This window comes from Euprymna scolopes, chromosome 7 (assembly GCF_053919585.1).
Source record: "Euprymna scolopes isolate OS-2025 chromosome 7, ASM5391958v1, whole genome shotgun sequence".
Classification (NCBI taxonomy): Eukaryota; Metazoa; Mollusca; class Cephalopoda; order Sepiida; family Sepiolidae; genus Euprymna; species Euprymna scolopes.
Genome location: NC_136488.1, coordinates 136,504,485 through 136,515,132, shown reverse-complemented (window position 1 = coordinate 136,515,132; position 10,648 = coordinate 136,504,485). Strand labels below are relative to the sequence as shown.

The 10,648-nt window shown below is 33.1% G+C and overlaps 1 protein-coding gene across 1 annotated transcript in view; it reads left to right on the top strand.

Moving 5' to 3' along the window:
* Positions 1 to 10,648, top strand: part of LOC145279986 (protocadherin Fat 4-like) — a 140,143-nt gene that overhangs the window by 47,827 nt on the left and 81,668 nt on the right. Inside the window, exon 10 of the mRNA XM_080131583.1 lies at positions 8,281 to 8,418. Within this exon, the coding sequence (XP_079987709.1) occupies positions 8,281 to 8,418 (138 nt within the window). The remainder of the gene's footprint in view (positions 1 to 8,280; positions 8,419 to 10,648) is intronic.

Sequence of the window (10,648 nt, the reverse complement as noted above, 5' to 3'; positions counted from 1 at the left end):
TAATATTAATAATAATTTTCCAAATAATATTGATAATAATTTTCCAAATAATATTAATAATAATTTTCCAAGTAATATTAATAATAATTTTCCAAATAATAGTAATGATAATTTTCAAAATAATATTAATAATAATTTTCCAAGTAATATTAATAATAATTTTCCAAGTAATATTTATAATAATTTTCCAAATAATTTTAATAATAATTTTCCAAGTAATATTAATAATAATTTTCCAAATAATATTAATAATAATTTTCCAAATAATATTAATAAGAATTTTCCAAATAATATTAATAATAATTTCCCAAGTAATATTAATAATAATTTTCCAAATAATATTAATAATAATTTTCCAAGTAATATTAATAATAATTTTCCAAATAATATTGATAATAATTTTCCAAATAATATTACTAATAATTTTCCAAATAATAGTAAAAGTAAATTTCCAAGTAATATTAATAATAATTTTCCAAGTAAAATTAATAATAATTTTCCAAATAATATTAATAATAATGTTCCAAATAATATAAATAATAATTTTCCAAGTAAAATTAATAAGAATTTTCCAAATAATATTAATAATAATTTTCCAAGTAATATTAATAATAATTTTCCAAATAATATTAATAATAATTTTCCAAGTAATATTAATAAGAATTTGCCAAATAATATTAATAAGAATTTTCCAAATAATATTAATAATAATTTTCCAAATAATATTAATAATAATTTCCCAAGTAATATAACTAATAATTTTCCAAGTAATATTAATAATAATTTTCCAAATAATATTAATAATAATTTTCCAAGTAATATTAATAATAATTTTCCAAATAATATTGATAATAATTTTCCAAATAATATTACTAATAATTTTCCAAATAATAGTAATAATAAATTTCCCAATAATAGTAATAATAATTTTCCAAGTAATATTAATAATAATTTTCCCAATAATATTAATAATAATTTTCCAAGTAATATTAATAATAATTTTCCAAGTAATATTAATAATAATTTTCGAAATAATATTAATGATAATTTTCAAAATAATATTAATAATAATTTTCCAAGTAATATTAATAATAATTTTCCAAGTAATATTAATAATAATTTTCCAAATAATATTAATAATAATTTTCCAAATAATATTAATAATAATTTTCCAAGTAATATTAATAATAATTTTCCAAATAATATTAATAATAATTTTACAAGTAATATTAATAACTCAAATTCAATTCATCTGAACAGACAGAAATCATGCATGGATGTTATTGTTATCAAAGAGCATCAGATCGATGCATCAAAATTGGAATAATTGGAAGTTGAAATTCAATCAAAATTTTCTCTATAACCGAACTTTTTTAAGGTCAAGGTCAAAGTCGAAGGGCAAGGTCATGTAGTATGCAGGATTTCAGTATTCAGTTTTCAGTATTGACCTATTATTAAATTTCTATGATGAACAGAACTGAACTTATCATAGAAAGTATAACTTTAACTTTAACTCTGACCCAGACCTTCTGACTTGGCCTAAATATTTATAAAATAAATTCAGTTTTAAATTAGATCATCGTTAATAGTTTAACCAAGTTTTGATGACCATTGCTCAAGTGATGTAGACGCTCGTCTGTACACAAACAACCAACCAAATATAAAAAAACTTGATCCAAACTTGATATAAATCTCACCTTTCTGTTTAAGTGTATCTATGTATGTATGTCTGCTTAAAACTTTCAAGAGAGGCGATGGATTTTCACGAGATCGATATCATTTTGAAGCTCGACATCTTGGACGACAAATATCGAAAAATTGGTCAAAAGCATTAATTCCTTTACCCTCATTGCATGGAATTGATGTTGCTTCATCAGCATTTTCCTACGATTTTTTGCGAGCTATTTATACAAGTTATCGTATCGGTTGGATTGACTTTGCCTAATTTTAACGTTCCGAACTTATGGTCGAATCATGGAGTAGCGGTAAGATGTCAGGTTTTCTTCCAATTTCTTTTCCATCTTCACATCACGGGTTCGAGCCTGTCTGCCTACTATCAGTTATTTATTTATTTTTTTGCTCAACACACACCTTCAAACACCCGGGCAACGCCGGGCACCCAGACTAGTATCAAATAAAGTAAATTTGTCTGAATCAACATAGTACAACTTTTTGACGCTTCTTCGTTATTAGAGTAACATTCGAAAATCGAAATATTGAATTTCAGTAAAAACCAATGATATCTACTTAATCATCATGTCGAAATTAGTAAAATATCCAAAAATCGCGAAAAACGATCAAATAAAGAATGAATTATTAATGAAAATAGATTTCCAAATGATGAATTACTTACAGAGTTGTCAGATTGGCCAAATTTTGAAAATTTAGATGCTTTTTCACTGGAAAAATGGTAGGATCCTTCTACTGCTCCAGAAGATATCTCACTGCTGATGCAATTTTCTATATATATAAAAGCCAAGTACGTCCAAGGATGGAGTACTGCTGCCACATCTGGGCAGGAGCTGCTAAAAACAGCCTATCCTGCCTTGACAGAGTACAAAATAGACTTTGTGGCTTAGTGGGGGATGCCCTTTTCTCTTTCCTGCAACCTCTCTCCCACAGAAGAGACATTACGAGCATATCTTTGTTTTATCGTTACTTCCATGGCAAGTGCTCGTCTGAGCTCCAATTCCTAGCCCCCCTCACCAATCTTTCATGATAAACACCCATCTAGCTGAAATAACTGTCAAAAATTTTCCCCACTCTTTAACTGTGCCAAAACCAAAACGTATATTCCCTTAACAAAGCTTCTTTCTTAGAAGTGCACTCCAGTGGAACTCTCTTCCGTCTGCCTGTTTCCCACCTGACTACAACTTGGATGTCTTCAAGTCCAACATAAACAAATTCCTGATGAACCGTCTCCTTAAGTAAGACACTTTATCAAATCTCTATTACTAACAATTACTATGATACTATCCCATTGATTACTGCACATGCAATAACCCTTATCCCCGAGTTGCTTCCGAGCCTTGGTAAGTGGTGATTTCCAAGTAAAAAAAAAAAAAAAAGAGTCTTCTCTTTGGATTATTGTATATTATATTGTACTCAATATATAGTAGTAATTTCGAAAGTAAAAAATATATGACTTGAGTGCCATCAGTAGGAATCGAAACTGCAACTAAAACGTGTAGTGCTCTAGCCTAAGTTGTTACCATTTGAGCTATCGCCAGTTGGACAAGAAATAGCTAAAAATGAACTAACCTTAGTGCATAAATGTATTAATTTAATGTGCATGCGCGAAAACAAACATGGCGACCAGTGAAGACAATAGGTAATACATTATATAATAAAAGACTTATTATCATGAAAACTACTTGTCGGTGACAATTTGAAATGTGATATTCATTCAATACAGACCAGAATACCACGAGGAATCAACTTTTTAAAGCTGTTAGTACTCTAGGACACATGAAACTTTTAAGATTGCTTAAAAAAAATATTTGTGAAAAAAAAAAAGAAAAAAATTCCTCAGGGAAAAACCTTTGTAAATATTGGGCGACAAAACTTGAAGATAACCATAAATATTTATATAAAATAATCGGAAAAACACAAATTTCCATCAAAATTTAAAAAGACGCCAAACCGCTTAAAAAAGGGCTAAATTCACGAAATTTGGCCTAAAAATGTTGTGTGGTTCTAAAATGGGTGATTGATTTACTAGAGCGTTGCATTAAAAACAGAGCACCCTTTACAAATATTTAAATATTGATTTATTTTTGCATTTTTTTTATAATCTGGTAGATTAGTGTCCATTCGATAATAATCCGAAAAAAATTAAAAAAAAAAAGAAGCAAATCCCTTCCTGATCCATTCAGTTTGGATCTCTCCATCAACCCTCATTTCCTTAACTCTGGCCATATCATCTCTAAGGCACAAATGATTTAAAATAGAGTTCTGATCCCATAAGGAAGAGAACCATGTCACGTGATAAATTTACAAATCACCAATTTATTATCTCTTGAAAGTGCTCAACTTTATGGGAGCTTAATATAATTATAAATAAGTTTAAGGATAAGCTGAAAAGTAATTGTGCAGCTGCAAATATTGTGCACACTCATTTTGAGAATGCTGCCTCAGACCATAAGGCTTGGAAGAGTGCAATTTACATTGGAATCAGGAATTTTTCTGCATCCAACATCGTCAAGATGTGAGAAACGAGGGAAAGGAATAGAACAGGGGTCCTCAACCGGGGTCCACATGGACCCTAGAGGTCCATGGAATATTTCTGGGGGTCCACAGGCAAAACATAACAGAATGAGGGTCCACAACGATATTTTAGTGGTCCATGAAGAAAGCTAACTCAGAATAGTTTTTATTATTAAAAAATTAATTTCTACTGTCTGATCTCCATCCGCTTGACCATGTAATATTGTAATATTGTAATACAAGATATTGGTAAAGAATTATCACTGTGACTTAGATTATTATTATTACTTATTATCATTATTATCATAATTATTATAGTTGTTGTAGAAAACTTTATTTGCATTAAAATTAGTTTTCATTTAAAAATAAAGCTTAATTATATAATATTTCTTTGATTATTAAAACCTCACAATTTGTATTAGTGAAAAATAGAAGATTGTCTTATGACCAATAGTTATGAAGGGGTCCACCAAGATAAAAAGAAGGGAAAAGGGGTCCATGAATAAAAAAAGGTTGAGAACCACTGGAATAGAGCTTCAGAGAGTGTCAGAGCAACGCGCACTCTTCACCCACACTCTTGCCAATATGTGGTTTCTGTTCCATCTCATTAGCGGGTCTTAAATGTCACTCTAGATTATAACACAAGGTTCATTAAATGGTCGTCGGAACCTCATACGTCAAATTGAACAGGAGAGTCCAGCATATTGTGTGTGTGTGTGTGTGTGTGTGTGTGTGTGTGTGTGTGTGTGTGTGCACCAACAATAAGCACTGTTGTTAGTTTGCTCATAAATTTAGTCATGGACATACGTCCGTTTGCCCAAACCGTCATCTTTTTTTTTTTCTCAGCTAATAACCACAACACTAAGCAAGGGAGAGCACTCAAAGAAACGTACGCCCAAGGAATAGAATTCTTATATCTCAATACAAGGGAGATAATTTAACAACTGGAGCAAGTGAAATTAAGGTGGTGCAACTGAACTAACTGGATTTGAATTCGTTAGCCACTTTACCAACCCAATCTCCAGACTAACAAATAAAATGTTATAAAAAGTAAAATGCAACGCGTTTGGCTTTATTCTCTACTTTAAACTTATACGTATCAAATATGTACATTGTATCCTATTGTTTGACTAATATTTTTTGTGGACGTATATTTTTTTAATGAATTGTCTGTAAATAATAGTTTATATGAGGTGACGCCTCCCCTTCCTCCCACAAGATGCCATGGAATTGTTAATAAAATTCACAATAATCCATTCAGCAATCCAAACATATTTTATATAAAATAAACTTCAGCCTATGCCTAACTTCACCCCCAAGTTTCAGCCATAAATCCCCAACAGTCTTTGTTTTATTACCATTCAATGATAAACACATTTGGATATGATGATGGATAATATTTATTATAAATGAAGACTGCTCTTCCCCTAAAAAAAATGAGACCCAGAGAATCTTTAATAAATCACTAATAATCTTTGAGAAAAATTGTCAATACATATGGCACGCTCATCTCTTACCACTGTCCTGATTTTGGCTGTGATGCCATCTTCAATTTTGATGAGTGTTCTGATAGAGATTATCTTTGAGATAATTCCATAGATAAAAATCTGGGAGGTTATGGCCCGGTGAGTGTGAAACCCATTCAATACCGCACCTCCTACTAATAAGACGATCCCTACAGTGCCACCTCATGAACGGCGCTAAAATAAACACTGTTGTGAATTTATTTCTGAAACTTTGTAGACAAGTCAGGCATGGACAGGAGTTTATTTGTACGAAATACAGATAGATTATGGAAAGATATTCTTTTGCGGAAAGTTATCCTCATCTTTATAGTTGTTGTTGTTTCATCACATTTCGGCGAACTCATCCTCTGGCCTTCTTCAGGTGATTAACCACTATGGGATAGGATTGTTGAGTCTTATAACTGTATTCCCAGTAATTACTGCCTTCCATAGTTGTTGTTGTCTCACCACGTTTTGGCCAACTAATCCTCTGGCTATACAGAAAAAAAATCTGGGGTGTTAAGGTCCGGTGAAGAATCACACTTTTTATTGATGAGATTATCACCAAAGTGTCCCATACATCATTTAATGGTAATAAAACAAAGACTGTTGGATATTTATGACATAAACCTGGTGGGCAAGTCAACCATAGACTAGAGGTATTTTTGTACCAAATATGGTTGGATTGCAGAAAAGGTTGTGAATTTTATTCCATGGTGATCGTTTGTTTCTCTGCTGCTGTTTTTCCTTTTGTTGTCGTCGAATGAATCGGATGATTATTGTTGACATTCGTTTCCCCAATATATTTCTGGTTAGAATTCTTTCCAGAAAAACATCGGGTACTTGTGGGAGGGACACGTGAAGGTTGCCAACATCCTAAGTGAGAGTGATTTTTTTTGTGGAACTGGATTCAAACTTGGTACACCGAGGTTGTCAGTCCGTGTCATTATCAACTTAGCTAATGTTACATCCCCCCTCCTTTTGCTGTTGTTGAGGAAGAGGAGGTAGATGAGAAGGAGCATCCTAGTGCAGTTTTCTTAATTCAAAACTAGCGGAACCTATGAAAATTCCGCAGTAGACTCTTTCATATGTAATATTCTGTGGATGTTCAGTGTAAATGGAGATGCTACCTTGATATTATTGTAGCTCTTTTGCTAAAATTGCAAAAGTATCTATCTAAGCTAGCAGTAAAATACGCTTAAATATGATATTTTAATTCATGCAGATTGTGTATATATTATTATAGAGTCAATTTTTTTTATTGATTCTTATAAAGTTGTGACTTCAAAAATAAACAAAATATATTCATATGACTTAGGTGCGGCAGCTTGAATCGAAACCGAAATTAAAACTTATGAAGAAGAAAAATTTGTATTTATATATATATATATATATATATATATATATATATATAAACTTAAGTTCCTTCAGGTATAATCGAAACCAAAACCAAAACTTATGAAGAATTCTTGCTAAGATTATTTATAAAAAAATAAATGACTTGAGTTCCTTCAGCTATAATTGAAACCGAAACCAAAACTTATGAAGAATTCTCCTTAAAATTATTATGACAAGAAATGGAAGGTCATAACAATTAAACGACAATCACTCGGAAGAAAACAGATGTAAGCGTGACACACAAAATAACACACACGCTATCGTATTAATATATAGATGTTGGGTTTAGCGGTATCTTGGAGATCTGACACCAACTTCCATTTCTCTCGCATATCCAACGCTCTCTCTGAATTTACTGCTAAAACATCTGTTGGTTATGATTTGGTGGATTCACCGTGAATGTGCGGACACTTACGTGGTGATGTGCTTTTTTTTTCTTTTTCTTTTTTTACATAGGCATCATCACTTATCAAGGCCAAGAGGCCACTCGAGGACAAGGGTTAAAGAGTGTACAGTAGACAATTGAACAATATAGTAATCGTTAGTAATGGAAATTCTGTAAATTTGTTAACTTATATGGAACGACTCATCAAAAACTTGTTTATGTTAGACTTGAAGATAACCATATTGCAGTCAGCTGGAAAGCAGGAAAACGGAAGACAATTCCACAGGCGTGCAGTTCTAAGAAAGAAGCTTTGTTCATGGAATCTACGTTTAGGTTTAGGCACAGAGAAAGAGTGGGGGAAATTAGTGATGGTGTTTTCTGCTAGACGGGCGTTTCTTGTGAAAGTTTGGCGAGGGGGGGGGACCATAGATTGGAGCTCAGCCGAACACTTGCCATGAAAATAACGATAAAGCAGAGAAAAACTCACAAAATCTCTTCTGTGAGAAAGAGGTTGCAGGGAAGAGAAAAGGACATCCCCATCTACAAGGCTACGAAGTCTATTTTGAACTCTATCAAGGCAGGATAAGTCCTTTCTAGCAGCTCCTGCCCAGATGTGGCAACAGTACTCCATCCTAGGACGTACCTGAAGCTGTTGTTGTTGTGTTTAGTACTGCTGGAAAAAGGGTTCCATGCACCAAAGATCATGCAGTTCATATTTTTTTCTTTCTTACATAAAATCATTCTGGTTTTCCACTGCTTCATTTTGCCACCATTTTTTTTTTTCAGCTTCAGTTTTTCTTTCTGCAAAGACGACGAAAGTTGGAGACGTTCTATACAAGGTGAACACAACAGATTACGAGAAAGATCCAATTACATTTACAATCAATTGCTCAACTAACCTCTGCCCGTTTCAAATGATATCATGTAAGTATGAACATCAATTATTAAACAAAAGCTGACTTAATAAACGTTTGTTTACCTAAAGTGTTTTACCTTTTATATTTATACTAGCGGGGGTACCCGGCGTTGCCCGGGTGTTTGGAGATGTGTGTGCTCGGGCGGGGGGGTGTTAATCAATACATAAGAATAAGCCAAGCAATATTAAAAAAAAATCTAACGTAAGGTAAACGAACGATGTTAAATGTAAATATGGGAAAAACAAAAAAAAGAAAACGTGAAACAGAAAAACAAACGTTAAAACTTCGTTAAAAAATCTGAAAAATACCCTCCCCACAAAAACACGTCAAAAATGGCTTAAATAACCCTGTTTCAATATTAAAATTAAAAAAAAAAGACATCTCACACCACGATTCGAACCCAAAACCTTTAAATAATGAGGCTGCGCTCTAAGCAACTGAGCTAAGACGACGTCAACAAAATTGTGTCTGTTTTTTAATATTTAAGCTAAATCGTGTTCCGACGTCATTTGCGCATGCATAGAAGCGAACTTGTCATGAGAGGACGGTTTTTGCTAACTCCCCCCTGTAGAAAACTGATGATTTTAGGGTGAAGAAATTAATGTTTTGGGCCAATTTTTCGATATTTGTCGGGCAAAGATTGGAACTTTAAAATGATACCGATCTCGTGAAAATCCGTGACCCGTGTCAAAAGTTTTTGCAAGACATACAGAGACACATACAAACATACATACACACATTTTCGCTTTTATATATATAGATATCTAATGATACGAAATACATGCTGAAATAATTTTTAGTTTTGGGATTGAGTTATGCCTGGACCCCCCCCCCCCCAAAAAAAAATTTCCACTTTAATTGTTCTAATTATCTGTAATTTGTAATTTACTAATCAAGTTGTAATGTAATCGTTACATGTCAACACATAGGACCCACACGTTGTATGCAGACAGCTGCAAGTAAACAAAGACGAGGAAAGAATTTGACTCACTTTTTCTCAGTTGAAAAAAACAGACATTTATTTACAGGTACTTTCAGCGTAGTATCTGTTCTGATGCAACACTTCACCTTTTCTGTCCTCGGTCAGTGGAGGAGTAATCTTTCATGACTGAGACAATTTTTATTTTTGTTTCTATCCAGAGTGCCCCTTTTTTGAGGAGCTGGATTTTACCCGCATTAAAAACCGACCTTGCGTCTAACTCTGCCCTCGTGGGGAGGCAAGTAAATAGGAACTTCCAGAATAACGCCTTATCTCTTGTTCAAAAGTCTTCTTGTACTTCATTGTACTTAACAAGACTCCGCCGCATCGGATACGTGTTACTCTGCCTTTGTCCGGCCATGTCTGGGACGTGTCTTTCGCTATCGCTCTCAGGCAACGTATGTAACATATCTATTTCTGTCATTTTCGTGTCTGAAACACGTCTCGAATACCTCTTCTCTGAACACGTGTGTCGTTTTAACCTCCGCTGTCACATCGTGCAGCCGGTTTGATCATTTGTATATGTCTGCTGCCGTTGACCCAGGGTCAGTAACTCTGTTACAAAGTCACCTATTGCTTACTAAGTTTCTGTCTATTACTCTTAGCCTCTCTCATTGCATGTTGTTTCACTCCCTCTGCTCCTGTTTTATACAGTTTCTATCACTCTCGCTTTCGTCTCTCTCTCTCTCTCTCTCTCTCTCTCTCTCTCTATTTCGTCCACCCCCTTTCTTTGTTTTTTTTTTAACAGATAAAGGTAATTAAAACTGACTAAAAAACAGAATATCATAATAGTTCCTTATAAACAATAGGGAATATCAGTAAAAGTATCTATATTATATTTCTTTTAGTCTGTCTGTCTGTCTGTCAGTCTGCCTGTTTGTCTGCACGTTCTAATTTTTCTCGGAAACTACTCGCCCGATCTGGCTGAAAGTTTGCATGAACGTTTGCTATGATAAGGTGCAGCGAATTAAGTATTATAGTATCCGTTTGATGCACAGTTATGTATTTATAGAGATTAAAAGAGATAAGTAGTTAATGCAGAAATGAGCACAAATTTAACCATATTCAACCGTCAATTTGACATACACACTCATTCTAGGTCAATGGCCTATAACTTTTGCCCATTTTTAATGGACTAAAAAATCTAGCTCATATGTGGAGAAAAAAGAGAAATTAAGAGAAAGGTAGAGATAGATAGATAGCTTGAGAGAGAAAGAGAGAGAGAGAGAGAGGGAGAGAGAGAGAGTGAAAGAGAAAA